At 40.0% G+C, this 23962-nt stretch overlaps 1 protein-coding gene across 1 annotated transcript; it reads left to right on the forward strand.

Annotated features, from left to right (window-relative positions):
- Nucleotides 1-16292: 16292 nt before the first annotated feature.
- On the forward strand, nucleotides 16293-16892 carry LOC145824312 (uncharacterized). Its single transcript, XM_082923951.1, has one exon. It carries the CDS (start codon nucleotides 16293-16295, stop codon nucleotides 16890-16892), a length of 600 nt encoding a protein of 199 aa, XP_082780077.1.
- The last annotated feature ends 7070 nt before the right edge of the window (nucleotides 16893-23962 follow it).

The following is a 23962-nucleotide window of genomic DNA, read 5'->3' on the forward strand; positions in this document are numbered from 1 at the left end:
GCTGATTTGAGTCCTGTAAGAAGTGCTTCATACTCCGCTTCGTTGTTTGATGCTGGGAAGCCAAGGTTGATTGCTTGCTTCACAACCAGGCCGTCTGGTGAGATGAGGACTATTCCAAGTCCTGCACCATGCCGGTTGGATGCTCCATCCACAAAGAGCTTCCACATCTCTCCAACGAACAATTTCCAGCAAGTGGAGGGATCAGATGATGCCATGGGGTTAGGGATGTTGCTGGTGTTTTCTTCAAGGTCCATACTGGCTGTCTGCCCCTCGCTATCTGATTGAACCAAGTTTTTATTTGTTGGCGAGTCTTGGCTTGGTGTAGCATGTTTCGCTTCTGCCTTGCTCTCTTTATTCTGGTCTGCCTTGGGATCCGACTGAGTATTCTGCACCAGGGGTTGCGCTATTCCGGCGTCAACTCCCACCCCTAGTTCGGTTGTGTTATTACTCAGGTCGACTGGGCAGATATAATGACTTCCGGGGTAAATTCTGTGACAAAGTCCGCTAAAGCTTGGGCCTTTATCGCGGTTCTGGGTTAGAACTTGATGTCGAATTATCCTAACTTTACTGCCCACTTCAAGATTCGCCCAGAAAAGTTCGCCTTCTCAAACAAAGCTTTTAATGGGAAAGCTGTGAGGACGACTATGGTGTGGGCGTGAAAGTAGTGCGATAACTTTCTTGAGGCCATCATCAAAGCCAAGGCCAGTTTTTCTAGTGGCAAGTACCTTGTTTCGGCACCCACCAATGTCTTGCTGACATAATAGATGGGCAGATGTTGGATTCCTTTCGCACGGACCAATACTGCGCTAATTGCGTGCTGAGAAACTGCCAGGTACAGGAAGAGTTCTTCTCCAGGTATTGGGGTTACCAGTAGTGGTGGAGAAGACATGTATTCTTTCAAGCTTTCCAGAGCACGGTCGCATTCTTCGTCCCACTCAAACTTGGCTTTCAATGCTTGAAAAAATGGTCGTAGTCTGTCTGACGACCGGCTAATGAATTGGTTGAGTGCAGCAGCCATGCCGGTGAGATACTGTACTTCTTTTACTGAGTTTGGCCTCTTCAGATCCTGAATAGCTTTGATCTGGGAGGGATCTACCTCTATACCCCGGTTGGTCATCAGGAAGCCTAGGAATTTGTCAGATCCTACACCGAATGCGCACTTAGATGCATTAAGGCGCAACTTGTGTTTCTTCAGAATCTAGAACATCTCACCTAGGTCCCTTAGATGGTCATTCTTATCCTTGCTCTTGACCACCATGTCGTCGATGTAAGCTTCCATTGTTTTGCCTAACAATGGTTCAAACATCTTGGTGACCATCCGTTGGAATATTGCCCCTGCATTCTTTAGGCCAAAGGACATGACCTTGTAGTAATACAGTCCTCTTGGAGTTGTAAAGGACGTGACCTCCTGGTCTGGTTCGTACATGGCGATCTGATGGTAGCCTCTGTACGCATCCAGAAAGCTAAGCCGGTTGTGCCCCGCCGTTAGGTCTACCAATTGATCTATCCGTGGTAGGGGGAAGCAGTCCTTTGGACATGCTTTGTTGACTGTCTTATAGTCGACGCAGACACGCCATTTGCCATTCTTCTTTGGTACCACGACTGTGTTGGAAATCCATCTAGGGTAGTGCACCTCTCTGATAGCTCTTGCCTCTAGCAGATTTCCCACCTCTTCCGCCACTATCTCGGCGTGGTGGAGTGCCGATCTACGAGTGAGCTGAATGATTGGTCTGGCGGATGGGTAGACATTGAGTTGGTGACAGATGAAGTTTGGATCAATGCCTGGCATGTCGTAGGGTGTCCAGGCAAACACTTCGATGTTAGAGGTCAAGAATTCCAAGACCTCTAATCTCTCAGTGCTGGACAACGACGAACCAAGCAAAAAGAACTTATCCGGGTTCTTTTCATCTATTCTTACCTCTACCAAGTCTTCCACCGCTTTTTGATCAGCTGCTTTACGGACATCTGCAAATAGTTCATTGCTCTCAGGTTCTTCCACTGAGTGAACATATCCCTTGGCAGCGCGGCTGCCATTAACCGTGACGAAGCATTGCTTGGACATAATTTGATTTCCAAAGACCTCTTCAATTACTCTGGCTTCGTTGGGGAACCGCATTACTTGATGGTAGGATGATGCTACTGATTTCATGGCATGGAGCCATGTTTTTCCTAAGATTATGTTGTAAATGGAAAGGACCTTTAACACCCAAAATTCCACTTATTTTGTCACGCTTCCTGCCCTGACTGGTAGTATAATTTTGCCGACTGGCCATTCTGGCATTGAGTTGAATCCGATCACGGGGGATACAGCTGGTGCCAGGTCTTTGTTCTCCAATTTCAGTCGTTTGAAGGTGTCATAGTACATTATCTCACACGAGCTACCTTGGTCTATCAGAATTCGCTTGACGTCGTAGTCCTTGATGCAGAGGGTGACGACTAGTGCATCGTTGTGAGGGCAATATATTCTCTCCAAGTCTTTGTCTGAAAAAGAAATGACGTTCGTGGCCTCTGTTCTCCCTTTTTTGATGGTAGGTTGGGCACTTAGTACCTCCCTTAAGTGCTCAGACTTCTTGATCGACCCTCTGAGCTCGCATACACGCTCAGGTTCGAATACTCCATGTATCACATTGATCACACCTTGAGGTGGGGCGTCAATTGGCATTCAATTGGGGTTATTGTGGTCCTGGGGGGCTGGTTGCGTCCCTCCTTCAATGTACTTATCCAGGTGACCGGCTGCCACCAACTCCTCCAGATGCTGTCTCAATGGCATGCAATTTTCAATGCAGTGCCCCTTTTCTTTGTGGAAGGTGCATCGCGATCTTTCGTCGTAGTCTTTCTGTGCTTCTCCTAGCTTAGCTGGCTATTTGACGAAAGGCTCATCGCGTATTTCGCTCAGAATCCGGTAGATTGGTTTCTTGAATACCGTGGTTATGGCAGTGCGGACTCTCAACCATCTTTTATCCTGGTCCTCTCCGTTGTCTCGCCTGCTGCGTCTGTTTCTACTTGGATGGTCTACCGCATTGACCTTTGCTGAGGTCTTTTTCTCTGGTATTGCGGTCGTGCCAGATTTTGTTTTGGCACGGGCGCTATCCTCTTCCACCCTGATATGCTGATGCACTCTTTCCATCAAGGCCTCCATGGTGAGGGGCAGTGTCATGGTGATTGAGTCCCTTAGTCTGTTCCCGACTAGAAGGCCTCTTTTGTACTGTGCAATGGCGAGATTGGTGGGGCAGTCCCCGATCTGGTTGAATGTCTCCCAGTAGCGACTATTGTAGGATCTTAGTGTCTCATTTTCGCCCATGTCGATGGAGAGTAACTGGTTAATCTCCACCGGGGTTTTGGTGTTCGTTCTGAACCTTGTGACGAACGCCTTTGCCAATTGTGCCCAGGAGGCTATGCTGCCTTCTGGAAGTTTTTCAAACCAAGTCAAGCCTAGGTCACCAAGGCTTGATGGGAAGATGATGCACATCAAAGCCTCGTTTCGTCGATATACCGCCATAACCTGGCGGAAGTGGCTTAGGTGCATGTAAGGGTCTGTCTTCCCTTCGTACATGGTAAATTTAGGCTGGATGAAGCCTGAGGGTAATGATGCATTCTCAATTGCCGGAACGAACGGCGAGTTATGTAGTCTTGCCAACGCTTTATCTGTTGGTTCGTAGGCAAGGTGTGGTACTGGCATTCCAACCTCGACGCTTCCATGCGTCCGAGGAGCCAACCACCGAAGGGCTAAAGCTCTGTGCGGGTCGCGTGCCCTAGCATCCTCCTTCTGTCGCGCCCTTTCTTCAAGCACAGTCCATAAGTTGGACAATCTAGGCAACTTCGTTTGCCTGGATGATGTATGGTGAGTGTGTGAGGGCCAATAGGTACTTCCCTCTGTGTAAGACCTTAATGATCTCGTTCTCTCAGACCTGGAGTAACGAGTTCTGGAGGTTCTGGATTGAGTATCGCCTGTCCTGAGACTTCTACTCTCTGCTTGTGATGGTGTGGAATACCTTCCACGGTCTTCTGAGCGGCGAGGGGGCGTCTTGCTTTTGCGCCCCTCTCCTGTCGCCACTCATTTTCCCTTCATCTGGCGTTTCATAATCTCTATGTCTGCCACCATCCGTTGTATTAATTCGTCCTGCTCCTTTACACGGTCCTCCAAAACTTGAGGATCAATCCTCCGCTTTTGTCTGTCAGGACTTTGTGAATGAGAGTGACGGGGGCTGCTATTTCGCCTCCCCCTAGCATCCCTCATGGGGTTATGTCGTTGGGGCTCCAAGTCCGCCATAGGAGGGACAGGAGGCAAACCTTCGCGCCTCCCACCTCTTTCTGGTGTTTGTCTATTAATAGCAGACTGTGGTAAATCTTCGTTGTGCGCCATTGATTCTAAAGAGGAAAAAGCTTGATCAAGAGGTTTTGCTCTTGTCTGAAATTCCCACAGACGGCGCCAATTGTACGGGAAAGAAATAAACCTTCTCGTATAATCCTGTTGATCAAGTTTGCGCTCCTCCATACGTCGTCGCTTTGTTCCCTAAAAATACAAACGTGAGCTAGCCGGCAGGTGCGTGCCGGATACCTCTCTGATGTCTAAGTCAGCAAAATAGACAAAGACAAAAAGCTCTGTGTATTCGAGAATCAAAGTTGTGTGTTACTTTTCCATAGGTGATGTTATGAGCTTTTATAAGTTCCGCGTGGCACGATCCTAATATGACTCTTACTCCTCTATATAGAGTCCTCCTAGGATTCATACTCCTGAAAGATAATGCTTATCCTTCAGCACCCCCCTCACTGTTTAAACCAAGTGAGATGGTTTTACTATGGCCAAACTCCAACATGACCGAGGTAAACATGGCTATGCTAAGCCGCAGACTAGACCGAGATAACTTTACCTCGGTTCTTCCATTCACTGCTCCTACCACGGTTTTCCCAGCGTTGACCTTAGTATTGCTTAGACCGTGCTAACCATTAGCTAGGTCTGATAGAGCTAGCTGCGTTATACCGTGACCGGACTAACTCTGTGCGGCATCCTGGCGACCGAGCTACCTGTAGTACTCTCTCGGATCGAGATAACACTCTGGGTCCAGATTAACTTTAGGGCCGTCTGGAACCGGACTAACTTCAAGGCTCTGGGACCGGACTAATCTTCAAGGCCTTTTTACTCTGCCCTCCGTATTGTGGTCCATAACGGCCCATTACCCAGCTCGGCCCACTTTTCATATAAATTTTCCTCTCAATTGCCCCTTAATTTCATCTACGCAGCATGATAGGGATTACCTTGTTCTATGAGCTGAGCTAAAAACTTTAATCTTACTACTGAGCTAAGCTTTTAAGCTTTTCCAACTGAGCTAAAACTCTTTTAGCCTTTCCAGTCGAGCTAAACTCATTCCGGGCTGTAGCTGCCTGGACAAAACATCTCTTCAATCACAGCAACTGAATCGCTTCTCATTCTTATGACACGTGGCCCCCTCTGATTGGCCCAATGCAGCTGTCACGCTGTCATCGTACTCCGTGAATTTTGAACAGTTCCCGCCTCTGGTCCTTGCATCAAAACAAAACTCTTTGTTTTTTGAATCACTCACCACACTATTCATTTCCTTATTTATTTTACACAGAAGATTGTTCCAATAAATAATAATAAATATAAAAAAAAAGCAAACCGAGAGCAACCAGATCCAAGTCACCAAACGCATCTAAAACTCCATTACACTGCAACATTCAACTTGAAATATGAAAATCCCACCTCTGCTGATCAAGATGGAACATTGATGTTGAGGTAGTCGCCTAGTGTAAAATGAATGCATTAAACAACATTAGTTTTTGGATTGTGAGAAGATTTGAAATTAGATCTTAAAATTTTAGGCGCGATGGTGAAAGTTTGGGCGCAAGCCAAACATCAAATTCGGAAGATCGGAAAGAGGGAGAGGCTACTCCAACATCGGTTGCTAGAGGTAGAACTGAAGGAGATAAGACAGATCTAGAGAGGATGGATCCATGGCAGTGCTAAAAATGGTTGGAAGCATAAATGTTCATTATTATTTAGCAAAAAGACAAACAAAATAAGAAAAATGAGGTGAAAGGAGAAGAGGTGAGGCTAACAACTAGAACCCCTCCTCACCATTGGCAGCACATCCAGCAGAAGACTTAGGGAATGAGGCTTAGAGAGAGATGCCTTGAGTTTAGAGAGAGAGAGAGAGAAAGAGAGAGAGAGAGAGAGTATTGAGTGAAGTTGTTAAGCTTTGTAATGTATATTGTTGTGATGATTTTTTATGGTGTTAATTATAAATGATTGTGATATGGTTATAATAGTGTGTATAATATGATTTTTTTTTTGGAGTGTATATGGAAACTTTTCCTGTTTTTGATATTTTGTATGGTTAATTAGAAATGATTTTTGCATAATTATAAAAGTGTATATAATATCCATCATTTTTGGAGTGTACATAAAAAGGAGAATTATTGTCTAGTGGAGTAGAGAAAAAAAATTACAAACATATAGGATGGGGGTGCAAGTGGTTTTATGGTGGGATACAAGTGAAAATTTGTGCGGGTCCAAGTCATGCACCCTTCTATATTTGTGTATTTTTTTTTCTTCTCCTTATATAAAAACCTATCATATTCTTGATCTTTTGTGCTATTAATCATAAATGATTGTGATACATTATAAAAAGTATACAATATGCATCCTTTTTGAGGTGTATATGGAAAACTCACTCTTAAATCTAATCAATCAAGCCGCGAGTCATCGTTTTAAAAGTTATGGAAAACTCACTCTTAAATCTAACCAGTCAAGAACCCTAGCTTCCTTTCTCTCTAAGAAATTAGAGTCACTCTCTTTCTTTTTATGCTCTTTAGGGGAAGAGATGGTGTTTCTAACCTTCTTCCCTTCCGCTTCTCCTTTTTTTTCTTTATTGTTTATTACCATACTAGTTACTACCGTTCCTTTTGTCTCGATCATCAGCTTGTCACTAAGGAAGTTTTCAAATCTAGACACTACGGTTGTGCATCAAATTCGAGAAATCACCTAACCCGTCTGATACGGACCGACCTGGACTGTTACAAATGATTTCAAAGAAAGAAATGGTCGGCTGTGGATTTTTTATGTTGATTTTCATGGGTATGTGGTCGGAAATGGATTATTTATATAAAAACCCGGTCAACCCAATCCGACCGAAGATTTTTATTATTATATAATATTATATATTTGTGTTGGAACTACACCTAATCTTAATCAATCTGACTTTTGATGGACTATGTTTCTACGTTCCATAAACAAATGTTTTCTCTCTTCTAAATTCTAAGTTGAACAAAAACTGAAAAGACTTTTAAGTATATATTATTATACTTGTCTTGGGAATACACATCTGCGCTTTGGTAGATGTGTTTTTTTATTTTCCATAGGCATTAATCTCTCTCTCTCTCTCTCTCTCTCTCTCTCTCTCTCACTCACGTAGCCAAAAACGAAAAGTATCCTCGCTCTTCTTCTCTCTTTCTCTCTGACTCATTTTTCAATCTCTCTTTCTCTCTTTAATGCTTCTCTTTCTTTCCCTACTTTACTTTCTTTAGCTAGTGATGGTGGTAGACAAGTTAGTAAATAACGACGACTATGAGCGATCACAATGGTGGATGTTATGACTGCGATGAACGATGGTGTGGTGGCGTTTGAGTGGCGGCAGCTTCAATTAGTTATGGCAATGACAATGATAATGAGTCCCTATCTCTTTCTCCTTTTTTTTCCCATTTTCTCTCAATCCTATTTTTTTCTCATTGATCTATAAGTATTTATGTGTATATATATATGATTTTAGTTTCATTTTTCATAAATTTTTTTACCTCTATTAGATGTTCAAAATCGACTGAACTGACCACCAAACCGAGTTATTTAATTCGGTCGATTTCAAAGTGCAATTCGGTTGACAACAGATTATTAGTTTTGTAACCCGAAGGAGTTGGTTCGGCTGAGGGGCTAAGGGTAAACCCGAGCCGAACGAACCCGTGCACACCCCTACTAGGCACAAATCTGATTCATGGCCAAAATCTAACGTTGCTAAACATGTTTTTATATGCTAAGTGATTATCTCAGATCCAGAATATTTTATTTTGTAATAAAGAGATGGAGATTAATGTACCATAGCTATTGGTTATGACGATGAACAGATCATGAAGTGATTGGTGATGTTTATTTGGTGGTGATTGTTTTGATTTATTATTTTGTTGTTGCAATAATGCCTCTTTGTGTAGAGGTTTTCTTTTTTCATAAAGGTTTTCTTCTCCTTACTTGAAGGTTTGTTTTTCTCCTATGTGAAGACTCATATCCTCTTTGCATGGAAGTTCTCTTTATCTATTTTAAGATCTCTTTTGTATTTCAATATATTTTATTAGATAATTTATTATCGAATTCGCAATGCATTAAGTTTCATGTTTTCTTTATAAAAATAAAAACAATAAAACCTCTAACCAATAAATTGATTGTGTGACATGATTAGTGGTTTAATTGCAAACATAATTTTGGAAGCAAGTTTAATTCACCATCTATGAAAATTTCTTATTATAAGAGGTTGTCGGTGTGAAGTGTATGGAACATATATTCTTTATTATATTCAATTCAAATATATTTTTACGGGTCATTTTCAAATAAATCTTCTTTTTAAGTATTTTATTCCATTTAATTCATATTTTTTTGAGTATTTTATTAAATCTTGTTTAATGTAAGATGATTAAATCATTATTTCTAATTTTTTACACATGTTTTTATTTTGAAACTAATACATAATAATAGTTTCTCATTTTATGGAGAAAATATCTCCCTCATTTTAAAGAGAAAATCTTTCCCTTATCTTATGGAGAAAATATCTCCCTTATTCTAAGGATAAAATCTCTCCCACATTTCATAGAAAAAAATATCAAATTATGAATTTTGAACCTTTTTATAATTTGAAGATTTTAAAAATAACACAACAAAAAATCTGAATGAAAATTAAAATACAATGTGAATGTTCACAGTAAATAACAAACATACAACTAACTTTTGAAAAAACAATACACATACTAAAGTACAATGTGAATGTTCACAATAAACAACAAACATACAACTAACCTTCGAAAAAATAAAATTCATACCAAAATGTAATGTGAATTATCACAATTTATAATTAACATATAACTAGCCTTAAAAAAATAACTCATACCAATGTAGACATTTACATTGAAACGTGAAAATATAAAAGAAAATTGGAAAAAAATTGAAAATTAACTATTTCAATTGTTCAATGATAACAAAAATGATTGTTCGACTAACTAGCATAGTAATAAAAACAACAAACATACAATTAATTTTCGAAAAAATAAAATTCATATCAATGATTGTTCACAATTTATAATTAACATACAACTAACCTAAGAAAAATTAAATTCATACTAATGTGAACATTCACACCGCAACATGAACAAAATTGAAAGGAAAAAAAATGACTATTTCAATTGTTTAATATTAACAAAAAATGATTGTTCAAAAACAAGTATAGTAACAAATAACCAATGATATGTGAACATTTACATCTTGCAAAATATATAATTATGTCCATATCTATATTCCAACACTTATTTCTTAGACTTTCAAACAATGTGAAATGTTAACATTCACACCCATTAATAAAAAAATAGAAACAGTGATAGCAATAGGATTAGAAATAAAAAAATAAAAAAACTCAATCACTCTAAAAAATAAAAATAAATCATCTTCATCATCATTTTTATCATTATCACTATCAGTAATAATTTATGTACTTTCACAATTTTACCAATCCAAATCAAATCGAATCAAACCAAACCTACCTTTGAAGAATATGCTTGTAACAAAATTGACTGGACATAAACAGAGTTCCGACTTACAATAATAGAGAAACATAGAGTTTCGAACACAGAGCAACAATTGACAAACATAGAATTTCAAACACAAAGTGACAATGGAGGAACACAAAACTTTACCGCAACAATGAAAGAATATAATATTATTTCACCACCATGTGTAAACCAGAGTTTCTAAATCCTACCAAATAGAGAGTTTCGAAACTCTAGTACAGTGAAACAATATCAAAAATGTGAATGAAACTGATTAAAAAGAAAAACGTGAATAATGGTAACTACCAAAATAGAGGTAGTAATAAAAAAGAAATGTATATATCATTTTTTTTTGTAATACATATCAACAATAGACATAAAGGTATAATAGTCTAACAAACAATATAAATTAGGAAAAAGAACGCCATAGAATAAAAATATAAATATATGAAACTAATTAGGTTATAATTTTTCTTAATGAATTTGGTAAGTTAAAACATATTCAAATGAGATTTATCAATAAAAAAAAAAATCATATTTTTACTTTTTTGTTTTTTTTCCAATTAAAATGAGGGTTTCATGTATGCACGTTTGCCAACCCAAACGGACGCGTCCACATATTCAAACAACGACAATGCTACGTATCTCAAATTTTGTGGCTCAAAAGTGGCTCAAATGGCCAAAACGACGTCGTTTTGAGTACAGAACAACATAAAAATGACCAAAATGACGTCATTTTGACCATTGTGGCTGTATCAGTAAATGACAAAGTCAACCTATGAAAAATAAATAAATAAATGAGTAGGTTGGTTTCTAATTAATTAATAATAAATAAAAAGGATGTGAGAATTGTGGCTGTAGTTTCGTGTTCAGCTTTAATTAATAGAAATATTTATATTTATTTATGCCTACGTTTGTTCGACGGATTAAGTTGGATGAGATTGTTAGTAGAGAGATTATTAATGTGAGAACTGTTAGTGAAATGATTAATTAAAAGTGTGTTTATTTTAATGATAGTATAAGAGATGATTAGTAACGGGATTGTTAAATTATTTTTATATAAAATAAATAAATAAATTATTTTTATATTAAAAAATTAAAACAAATATTAAAACAAACAGGTACACTTAGTAAAAAAAATTAATTTTTTTTAATATAAAATAGACTCAATTCTCACTATTTTTCTAATTCCACCAAAAATCTAGCCAAGCTAATTCTCTTATATGATGGTATTCATAGTGCCATGGGACTACTAGTTCCCTTTTATTTTTGTCAACCAAACATGGGCTATGTAGGGCTCACAGGATTAATAGTCTAATTCTCTATTTATGGAGCCAAATAAATATGACATATATGCTACGCATGACAAAACCTAAGATTTAAAAAATAAAAAATAAAAATAAAAAGAATCCATAGATTGCTAACTCTTAGTTATAGCTTGTTCTTTCATAGTAAACAGACATAAGAAAATTTGTGAAAGTTTTAAAGTGGAATATTCTACGGGAGAGAAATATTCGTCTCGCTCTGTATCTCCTTGCTACTAAGCTCGTCTTACTTTGTTAGAACTCTGTCACACTCTGAATAAAACAAAGGTGAGCTACCCGGCAGGTGGGTTTGCTGAAAAACCCTTCCAACGGTCAAATTAGCTTTTTGGAGAAGAGAGAAGGCAGAGCACTGTAGAGAGAGAGTGTGTTCGAAATTTCTTGCCTTCAACGTCTACATGCTCCTCATTTTCAAGGCTGGCCATGCAGCCTTAGAGATTGTGGGCGCACTACCTCTACTGTCCTTCTCTGGATAGGCGACTGTGCTCCCCTTTACATTTCTTACACGTGTAGAGACCAAAATCTCTAAACAGTGTTTGTTGTACCGCCAAACGGTATTGACGCATACTAAGAGTGGATTTCTCTCTTCCCTTTATTGGTCCACGTGGGATGCTCAACCGGGCTGTTACTTGCGAACCACTAACACCACGCTGGTTGCTTCGTGCCGAGCTAGATCTAAACCGGTTTATAACAACCGACTGGAGGTGGTCATATTGTTTGGTACCTCGGCTATTGACCATAATCTCACAGACTGCCCGCCTCGGTGATAGTAGCTCGAACAATCTGCAGCTCGGTTGTCACGTGACTCTACTACCTTAGACCCCAATGCTAGGGCAGTTTTGTCCGCCAGCTGAGCCAGCTCGGCCGGGTTTGGTCGACACAATATTCTGCAAGTGTCGAGCTTGACCCGACACTACATTCCGTGCGGGACCAACTCGGCCAGACGTATCTCGGATAACCTCAGTCCAGCCTAATGACGCGTCCTAGGCTCTTCTTACCTGGCCCAACACCAAATTCCGTGTCGGCACTGCTCGGCCCACTATTCGGCACAAATCTCCCTTTCAATTACTCTTTTGTATTTTTATGTTAATTACAGTAAAACCCCTTCACCATTATTAATTGTCATTTTGCCAGTCTCATCAATAAACTCGTGCATTTTGAATTTTTCAACTATAAAAATGCATCATTTTTAGATCTTCCAAACTATCTCCAAAATTATAATCAGGGTATTTAACTTAGTGATTGTCTAACACTTTTGTTGTGTGAGATCTCAAGTTCAATCTCAATGTAAAGGAGTTTAATACCATTTGTGGTAGTTGTTTATTTCTTCCCATTATGTGAATTATATGTAGTTAGTAGTGATTGTTAGGCTTGGACTTGGTATATTGGTTATGTTAAGTTTTGTTGACTTTCTAACTATTGTGCGCTAGTAGTTTATTTGATAATATACATTTTATTATATTTGTAATTACTGTCTTATCAATTGACAAAATAAATAAATAAATAAATCACCTCTAAAATTGATGTATTTGTAAGATTTTCATATATTTTAGATAATTATACACATTACTATAAAAATTAAATTGCAAATTAGTTTGTTTGAGCTAATATTTGATTAAGTTTGAAATTAGGAAAAAATTTCACAAAAAAGAAAAAAAGAAAAAAGGAAAAAGGATTTAAAACAGAGAAGTGAGAGTATATAAGAATTACTACTTTTTTGTAATATCAATACTAGAAATTAAAAAAAAAAATTGACACTTGTAAAAGTTATTTTGGTAATTCAATACATAATAACTTTTTTTTTTCTCTATGTAATTTAACCAAATAAAATGTGAGAAAAAATATTTCCTTTTATCTCATTTTCTCTCATATTTATCTAAACAAAAGAAAGAAGAAAACATTTTTTTTTTATCTTCTTTTATGAAATCATTTTTTTTTTTTCAATGTTCCCAGACATAGTGTGATGGTGGACGCACAACGTAATACCCAATTATGATTTGCATAACTTTTTGATGTGTTTGCGGACTCGAAGGACCTTTGCAGGAATTAGCAGATTTTTAAAGCAAAAAGTAGGTAGGAAGAACAAGAACAGGAGAAGTTACTTGGTGCTCCACGACATAACATGTGGTGCTCTAAATTAAATATGATTGGTGAAAAAAATGAAACTTATGAATTTTGGTTGATGACGAGAAATAATAGAAAAACATGGCAATTAGTGACAGAAACACATGATCCTCTCAAAGAATTTAATAATTTTCTCAAGAATATAATTATATATATATTAGAGAAATTATAAGAATAAAGCTTGAGAGTTCGAAAATTTGCCTTCCTTAATCCCCTTAATGTCCAAAACGACGTCGTTTTGGGCATTAGGTTTTTTTTTTTCTTTCTTTTTTTTCTGCCATTTTCCACCATTTTCGAGCTCAAAACGCAGGTGGAAGAGGGAGAGGGAGAGGGAGAGAGAGAGAGAGGGAGAACAGAGAGGAGAAGAGCGGAGAGGAGAGAGTGAAAGAGAGGGAGAGAAGAGCGAAGAGGGAATGGAGACACACACACACACAAATGGCCCCTGCATTCCGGCCGAGCGTCCGATCGTTGCAGCTCCGCCGATCGTTGGTCCGCCGTCTGCCTCCGCCGCCGTCTGCCTCTGCTTCTTCCCTTCTTCTTCTTCCCTTCTTTCCTTCTTCTTCTTCTTCCCGTCTGCTTCTTTCTGATTGAACCAAAAAAAAAACATTCAAAAACTCCGAAACGGCATCGTTTTGGTTTCAGGGGATTAGGGGGGTCTTGGTTTCGAGCTACGTAGCACGGCTCAAATTATAATTGGTGTAGTACTTTATTAAAATAATTATATATTCATAAAAAAATATATGACTTTAAATATTTAAATTTGTAAAATTTACTATTTATGTGATTTTTTTCTTTCTTTCTAAACATACACTGACTCGATATTTTCACTATTTTTTTCTTTAGTTTTTTTTTTTTTATTACTGATTTTGATGGCCACGATGATGATAATGTGATGATACATATTGTCATTTTGAAGGAAAATTATACTATAGTTTTAGGACAAATTCATGTGGTATTTCAAGATAATTTTTTTCCAGTTTTATATTTGAATTGATATTTGAGAGATAAATATATAAAGTGTCCGGCTAATGACAGCTAAAAATTGATAATAAACACTAAAAAAAGGTCAAAATATTTATAATCTTAATATATTTTTTTCATATTCTTAAAATATTTTAAGAATTTTTTTTTTTAACATTTTCCATATGGCATCACACGTAAATGACTTGGAATATTACTGGAGGACCACCAAATAATACCCACTTTTGAAGCCGTTTCAAACACTCAGGCAAGCACATCATCATCTTTTCGAGTCAGCAGTCAACTTCTAACTAAAATACTTGACGGTGACTTTGGAGTCAATGCAATTGACAGCATGCGATGCGACTGAAGTCTTCTTTTTTTAACCAAACCCCATAATTTTAAAGGCTAATTCTATGGTATACGTTCTGCTCATGAAATTTTGTATTTTGATTATCAATTATTGTAAGGGTATATTTTGTAAATGATAGTACGTGATTGAGGTGACGTCGACGTGTCAGTCAGAGTGTCACGTGGCTTGGTTATGTAAGAGATGATCTTAGCTAGGCTGATATTATTTTTGGAGATACTGGAATCCGAGATGAGCGGATAAGGGACAAGAGTCCTGGGAGAGAACATCAGTCTGGATAAAGATAAAACTCTTAGGAAGTTTATCTCTATATGGCTGGGAGTCCAAGATAAGTATTGAGTTAGAGTCCATTGAAGTTAGGCTTCTACAGGAATCATGCTAGTGCTGACTATAAAAATAAGGCACTCTCGTGGGTCTAAGGTACGCTTTTTGTATTCTACCTAGTGAGTTAAGCACTATTTGCTATATTTGAGAGATAACTGAGTACTGATTTGATTGTCGGAGTGTCCCGGGTGGACGAACCACTGTCAGAGTCTTATCTTTCTGTGACAGTTTGTTCGGGTGTGATCTATTCTGTCTGTGCTCTCCTGCTGAGTTCCTGTTTGGCAGTATGGTCGGAAATCAGCACACACAATTTGGCGCCGTCTGTGGGAAACGTAAGGAAGATAGATGGCCAATGATGGGCATAAAGAAAAGATTGGGGGTGACATCCCTAGTGGGAGTGGTAAAAACGCCGATCCTAACGTTGAGAAGGACAACTGTAATGAAGAACCTCGAGATAAGAATCTCGGAGAAAAGGTCGTCGGCTAAGAGGGAGACACACCGAAAAAAGCATGTCAAGGCGGGTATTATAACGAAAGCGACCTCCAAGTATAGAAAGATAGATGCCTGAGGAGGGACGGCCAGATGAAGAAAATGTCAAACAAGTTAGTAGACCTACAATTGGTTATCAACTTCATGATGCAGAACAACGTCATGCAGCCACCGTTTTCATTGGAGGACACTCCGATTCCAGAGGCCAAGAACGATGCCCAGAAAGGGGGACATAAAGCAATCCTTGCAGTCCCTCAGCATGACATGGAAAATGAGCATTCACATCGGCCTTCACGGGAGTTCGGGCGAGGAGAATTGATGAGAGTAGAGTCTCAGAAGACACCTTGTGTCAAGGAAACTTATGTCAAGGAATATCGACATGTTCAAGGAATGGAGCTTTGTTTTGACACGATGAATGAATGGAGGTCCAAGAGGACTCATAATGACACCGGGAACAGCGCACCAAAAAGGTTGAAATCTGTTGACAGATGAGCTCCTGGACGGACTAAGGAGGATTTCAGGGACTACCTCCAGAGGAAGCGACAAGATGTTGAGATCATATCTCCGGTCAAGCCGAGAACACTGTTCTTCGTAGAATTGGATAAGTTTGACTCCCCGAAAAGGTTTCACATGGCGAGATTCTAGATATACGATAGTAGTCCGATCCTAACTTTTACGTCGGCTTATATTTGAACTCAATGGCGCTGTATACCGGGAACGAATTGTTTCTCTACAAGGTATTCCCCTCATCCTTTGGGGAAATCCCATCAGATTGGTTTTACAAGTTGTCAAAAGGAACTGTGAAAAGTTGGGAAGGCCAGGCTGAGATGTTTGTGACCAGGTTTGTTACGAATAAACTGTAGCCGTTGAGGGTAGACTCCCTGATGGCTTTGAGAATTGGCAAGGATGAAAGCCTCAAGGCTTATGCCAAAAGGTATTATGAGGTGTTTAACCGAATACCAGGGTGCAACCAAAAGTTGGCAGTCGTATCTTTTAAGAACGGCCTAAACGATGATTGTCTGCTTCAAAAGTCACTAGCAAAGACGCTGCCAAAAAGTATGGAGGAACTCATGGCCAGGATCGAGAAATATGCGAAAGCTGAAAAAGACACGCTAGGGGCAAAGACGTTGAAACATGAGAAGAGAAATGGCTCGCTGAAGCGAGGCCGAGGTAACACTAGATATAATAGGCAAGAGATAGGACTGAGGGTTGCACAGGTAGTCACCACCATATTCCAGATTCTGATTTATAAAGTTCTGGAAAGAGTTAGGAACCAGCCGTATTATAGAGCGCTAAAAAAGATTCCTGGCGAATTCATAGGAAGAAGCCTGGGAAAGCACTGTGCTTACCATAATGAAGGTGGACACCTGACACAGGGTTGTAGAGCCTTAAAAGCACATTTAGAAGATCTAGTAAGGCAAAGTCACTTAAGGGACCTAGTGGATAAGGCCAGAACAAGGGAAGAGCAAGCAAGGTTGTCCTAGGCACCGGCAGCACCACGTCCACCAGCATCGCAACCACAAGCAGACGGACCTCAAGTGATCAATGTGATTCATTCGAAGGTCAATGAAAATGAGGTACGTAGGGAGACTCAGATGGTAAAGCACTTACAACATGTGTATCAGGTACAGCAAAAGAGGCCTAGGGAAGACGAGTACCAGGGACCAATAGTGTTTTTTACTGAAGCCGACCTAGACATGGTGTAGCATCCACACAACAATGCTCTGGTGACATCCCTCAAGATTGGAGAATGTCAGGTAAGGCGCATTCTGATTGACCAAGGCAGCTCTTGTGACATCATGTATGTCAGATGTTACAAAGAGCTCGGCCTTTACCGAGATGATCTGGAGTAGTCCAATAGTCCATTGGTCGGGTTTAATGGAACACCGATATGGCTCCCGGGAACAATAAATTTGGAGGTACAAGCAAGTACTACGAAGTTAAGTACAGAGATCACAGTAATTGACACCCTCTTCCCTTACAATGTTATCTTAGAGAGGCCATGTAACACCCTTAAAAAAAAAAAAAAAAAAAAAAAAAAAACTGTATAAGACAACCATTCATATAATCCATAAACATGAAAGAAATATTATATTTTCATTCATCAGAGTCTTCTTTACAACGGATATCACATGCATTACAATTTCATTATTGTTTATCCTGAAACTATAGCATGTGACTCTAACTCCTAATAACAAAATAAATACCCTACGGGCTTACATCTTTCCAAGCTATTACTTGGGTATAACAAAAAGAAAAGTTCTAACTCTATTACAAATAAAGCCCTCGGCTTGACTTTACATTTAACATAAAAAACAAATAGACAAATGGAGTCTTCAGTACCTAAACCTCAAAATCTAAGACCTTGGAGATGGCATGTCACCTGTACCTGAAAACAGTGTCCCAAGTAGGGTGAGCCAAAGCCTAGGAGAGATATACTAAACCAAATATGAGAAATAACTAAAATATTGGCATTCGATAAATAGTTAATACTTGTAAACCAAATTACACCCTTTCCATAACCCATCAACGTTTACATCTATATTTCAATCCACTTCCATTTATTTTTCTAACTCAATTTATAGACATGTTTCATCATTCATCCAAACAAATCGAAATGAGACTACAACTCATATAATCAACATTTCAATCAACAACTTCATTTAGATGTATATAAGGTTTCAGGACTTTCACCCTGGACACTCCGGCCAACTTAGTTATCAATGGAGTCCATCCCATATCTCCTCCCAAACAATATACATATACAATGCATTTAGACAAGTTGTCGTATACAATGACCAATTCAATCACATGTTCAATGTTATTATCCAACTGTCATATTTAATGACATATTCAAATTGATTAGTTTCAATTCGCCTAATCATTATGCATTTTCTATGACAATCCTGGCTATCCTCCACCGATAGCCCAAAGCAGTTATATCTAAATAGATAAATAAATCTATCAAACAGATAAATTATCACATTTTCCATAGGTGAGTGATTTACTAATCCAACTACACTATATAATCATAATTTCCTTCAATTTCACAATTTCCAAACCAATTTCATGTTTTCCATAATTTTCTTCATTTACCAACAATGTATATAATTCAAAATTAGGGCATTCTTCCATTTTCCCATAAATTGTACCCAAGGCCAAAATTTCATCAATTTTATACAAACAACACATTCTCAAGACCCCACAAACATATGGAACCCAACATTTGAAAACCCCTCTTTTATAAATTCAAAATGAAACCCTAACTTCATCCAAATTTCCCAAATACCTCCATCTATACAAAATGACCAAAATTTATGTTAAAACTCATAATAAGGAGTATATTATCCCTACCTCAAATGGAGAAGCTCAAAGGAGAAGAAGGAGAAATTCAAGATGCTCCAAATCTACACTTTTTCAGATCAAAATGTAGCCCACGCAATACTCCACCATTTTTACAAAGGAAGTAGGGTAGAAGAACTCCAGATCAAGAGGATTTGTAGAGAGAAGGGGTATTTTAGAGAGAGAGACAATCGGGTTTAGGGTTTGGAGATAAAAAGAGATCAAAATTGAAGAAGAAAATCGCTGCTGCGATCTGATATATGCGAGGCTCGCTCGAGCGAAGGAGTGGTCACTCGAGCGACCAGATACAACAAACACCTTGCTCGAGCGTAAGAAGCGTCGCTTGAGCGAACAATGAGAAGCTTCAGGTCTGCAACTCACGCAGACGCACGCTCGAGTGCAAGAGTTCTCGCTCGAGCGAAGGAACAGATAACACAGGGCTCGCTCGAGCGAAGAATGCCACCCTTTAGGTCTAAAAAAGACGCAGACACACACTCGAGCGCAAAACTACTCACTCGAGCGAAGAGACACAAGACACAAGGCTCGTTCGAGCACAAGAAAGCCCGCTCGAGTAGAAGCTGCGTCTGAAAAGGAAACCTGAAGACCCACAATACTCGCTCGAGCGAACACCCAAGGCTTGCTCAAGTGCAAAAAGCCTTGCTCGAGCGAAGAAGCAAAAACCTGGGCAGCAACCATTGGTTTCAACACACCACCAACCTGGTTCAAACTTACCCAACATATCCCAAAACTCAAATACAAGGAATTAAAGGATGGAAACAAGATATAGACAACAACCAACAACTATGGAACCTAAGTCCGGAACACAATATATGACGGGGAAAACCGGGATCGCTATAACCTCCCCCCCTTAAAGAATTTCGTCCCCAAAATTACATGTATAAGTTTCAAAATTGTGATATTTTAATTCTCATTATGATTGCAGTGCATTACTTACCAACATGATCCACTGCCGATCATTCCATCTCTTCTTAAGAGAACAACTTATAAATGTAGCTCAATACACATTATCATGCATTCTTTCGAAATTCAACTAATTTCAATACACATATTCTATAATTCCATAACATATTCAATGTTAGTAACATATTTGCATTTCCATAATACATTCAACATATACAATGTTAAATTAAACTCACATTTTCGAAACATATTCAACAATTTCAATACTTCCATAATCCAAAACATATACAATGTTCTTAGAGTTTATCAACAAAACAAAATTCTCAACATAAGCTCAAATATCAACAAATAGGTCCGGATATTTCTCTCGAACCTCTAACTCACGTTCCCAAGTTGCTTCCTCAATTCCATGATGCTTCCATAATACCTTGACAAAGGGAATGGTCTTGCCTCGCAAGACTTGGTCCCGTCTATCCAAGACCCTCACCGGTCTCTCCTCATACGAAGCATCCTCGTCTACTTCTAAGTCGATCTAATCCAACACATGTGACGGATCCGGCTCATATTTTCGAAGCATACTAACATGAAATACGTCATGCACTCCAGACAACTGTGGAGGCAATGCCAAACGATATGCAACCTCCCCAATCCGCTCAAAGATCTCAAAAGGGCCAATAAACTGAGGGGACAACTTCCCAAACCTCATCAAACCCCGCCTAGGTGATATTTTTAGAAAGACGTGATTACCCACCTCAAATGACAAAGGTCTTCTCCTACGGTCGGCATAACTCTTTTGGTGACTCTGGGTCGTAACCAACCTCTTATGGATAAGTGCTACCTTCTCCGTCATTTCTCGCATCAACTCCGAGCCCAACAAAAGTACATCACCCACCTCGGCCCAACATATTGGAGATCTACATGGTCGGCCATACAAGGTCTCAAACGGTGCCATGCCAATACTCGATTGAAAACTGTTATTGTAGGCAAACTCCACTAAGAGTAAGTGTCTCTCCCATGACCCCTTAAAGTCAAGGACACAGCCTCGAAGCATATCCTCAAGGATCTGAATAGTACACTCAGACTGCCCGTCAGTCTGAGGATGGTAAGCCGTGCTAAAAGTCAGTCTAGTACCCAAGGCACTCTGCAAACTCTGCCATAACTGGGCAGTGAAACGCGAATCTCTATCTGAGACAATCGACACTGGAACCCCGTGCAACCTCACTATGTCTCGGATATACAAGTCGGTAAGGTGATCTACCGAATCTCTCAGACGCATAGGAATAAAGTGCGCTGACTTAGTCAACCGGTCAACTACCACCCATATGGCATCACTACCCCGTTAAGTCCTCGGAAGACCCACGACAAAATCCATCGTGACCTGCTCCCATTTCCACTTGGCTATAGGCAAGGGTTGCAACAAACCCGCTAGCCTCTGATGCTCGGCCTTCACTTGCTGACAAGTAAGGCACTTTGACACAAACACCGCCACATCTTTTTTCATACCCCTCCACCAAAACTGGCGACTCAGATCGTGATATATCTTTATGCCTCCCGGATGCACCGTAAGACGTGAATGGTGAAATTCTCGGAGTACTTGTTCTCGGCAAGACTCCTGCACAAACAAGGGGTCTCGGTACCTCACACTCAGGTTGGAATACAAAGTCAAACCCTTCTCTACCTTTCCACTATAGATCTCCTCTCGGAGGGATTCTACCTCAAAGTCACCCCTTTGTGCCTCTAGCACTCGATTCACAAGCGTAGGTTGTGCAACTACAGAAAACAAGGCCGCAGACTCAACAGACTCACCCAGAAGCAAGTCAAACTCGCCAAGAGCACCCAACATCTCCCATTCCCGGATAGCAATACAAGCTACATCACTAATGGATTTCCTACTTAGGGCATCGGCCACAACATTGGCCTTTCCCGGATGATAATGCAACCAAAATCATAATCTTCTATGAACTCCATCCACCTTCTCTGCCTCAAATTCAAGTCCTTCTGTGTAAACAGATATTTCAAACTCTTATGATCCGAGAACACCTCGAATTTCTCACCATAAAGATAGTGCCTCCAAATCTTCAGGGCAAATATCACAGCCGCCAACTCTAGGTCGTGAGTAAGATAGTTTCTCTCGTGTGTTTTCAATTGACATGAGCCATAGGCTACTACTTTCCCCTCTTGCATCAACACACAACCCAAACCCTCTCGTGAGGCATCACAATACACTGCATAACCCAAACCTCTCTCCGAAATAATCAAGACTAGAGCGATGGTAAATCTAACTTTAAGCTTTTGGAACGACTTTTCATAAGTCTCACTCCATACAAATTTGACCCATTTCCACGTCAATCTAGTCAAATGTAAAGCTAGCCTGGAGAAATTTTTCACAAACCGATAGTAATACCCGGCCAATCCCAGAAAGCTACGGATCTCAAAGACATTCTTAGGTTGTGCCCAATCCTGCACCGCCTCTATTTTGGATGAATCTATGGTCACCCCCTCCCTAGATACCACGTGGCCTAAGAATTTAACATCTCTTAGCCAGAACTCATACTTTCCAAACTTAGCATACAGCTTATGGGCTCGAAGCAACTCAAGCACCACTCGCAAGTGTTCCTCGTGCTCCTCCTCAGAAGGTGAATAAATCATAATGTCGTCCACAAAGATGACTACGATCGGTCTAAAATCTCTCAGAAAATCCGGTTCATCAAGTCTATGAACACAACCGGTGCATTGGTAAGCCCAAAAGGCATCACCAAGAACTCATAGTGGCCATACCGTGTACGGAATGCCGTCTTCGGGATATCCTCCTCCCTGACCCTCAACTGATGGTAACCCGATCTCAAGTCTATCTTAGAGAAACAACGGGATCCTTTCAACTGATCAAATAGATCGTCTATACGAGGCATAGGTATTAGGGTACTTATTCTTAACCATAACTCGGTTCAATTTTCGATAATCTATGCAAAGTCTTAAAGCCCTATCTTTCTTCTTAGCAAAGAGGGCCGGTGCTCCCCAAGGCGAAGTGCTAGGGCAAATAGAACCCTTATCTAGCAACTCTTGGAGTTGAATCTTCAACTTACTCAACTCGGCTGGGGCAAAACGATACAGTGTCATGGAAATCGGTGTCGTGCCAGGCACTAAGTCAATAGAGAACTCGATCTCTTGATGGGGTGGTAAGCTTATAAGATCCTCGAGAAAGATGTCCGAGTACTCACAAACCACTCTTGGAAACTCAGTCCGGGTCTTATCACACTCACTACTCATAAAGCTAGCGAAAAGACAACTAAGCTCACTCTGCCCTCGCAGATCATACACCGGTGGTAAGACTCTACCAACCCGATCCCTCAAGAAATGGAAACAATCACCGCTCAAGGTATATACAGTAACCCTCTGACGGTAGCAATCTATCACAGCCCGGTATGACGATAACCAGTCCATACCCAAAATCACATCAAATCCAGACATATCCATCAATACAAAAGAAAAGGGAAGCCGACGATCGATGACCTCTATATCACAACCCCGACACCCTTGTTTCAAAACCATCTCGCCTCCAATAGGTGATACAACACAAATAGGAGATGCTAACTGTGCCAACTCCAACCCCAAAATAGATACAAATACGGAAGATATAAAGGAATGGGATGCACTCGTATCAATCAACACATTAGCAACTGAGTTACAAAACAAAAAGGTACCTCTCACAACAGATGGAGCCGGTACAAGGTCTGGCACTGTAACAGCATACACGCGCCCTGTAGGTCTCTAATCCACTTGCTCACCTCTTTGAGCATAAGACTGCTGTACAGACTAAACCGAAGAGGCTCTTTGATTGGCCCTCGAGGCCTGAACTGACTAGGCTGACTGATAACTCTATGTTTGTCTCGAACCAGACGCACCAGATGTGCCACCTGACTGCGGGCAAAACCTCTTCAAGTGCCCCACCTGCCCACACAGATAACAAGTGAGTGGCTGGCTTCTGCCCTGACTCTGGCCTTAAGAACAAGCCGAAGAAGAAGCTGCTTTCTGCCATCCTCCCCTCTACGGGCAAGTTGGAGAATTGTGGCCTAGCTGACCACATTTATAATAGGAGATGTCTCTTTGACCGCCTCTCTCAGAACCTGAACTCAGTACCGGGAAAGTAGACCTCGAATGCACTCCCTGGGAGTGCTGAGGGTTAGAACCCCTCTGCCTCTTGCCGTCTCCCTGGCCATCCTGGCTCCTCCTGGGGCCCCTCATCCTTTCCTCCTCAGCGTGCATAATAGTCTCAAGATGGGCTGCAGCCTCC

The sequence above is a fragment of the Camellia sinensis genome, chromosome 4, assembly GCF_055761805.1.
Source record: "Camellia sinensis isolate YWXY chromosome 4, ASM5576180v1, whole genome shotgun sequence".
NCBI classification, from domain to species: Eukaryota; Viridiplantae; Streptophyta; class Magnoliopsida; order Ericales; family Theaceae; genus Camellia; species Camellia sinensis.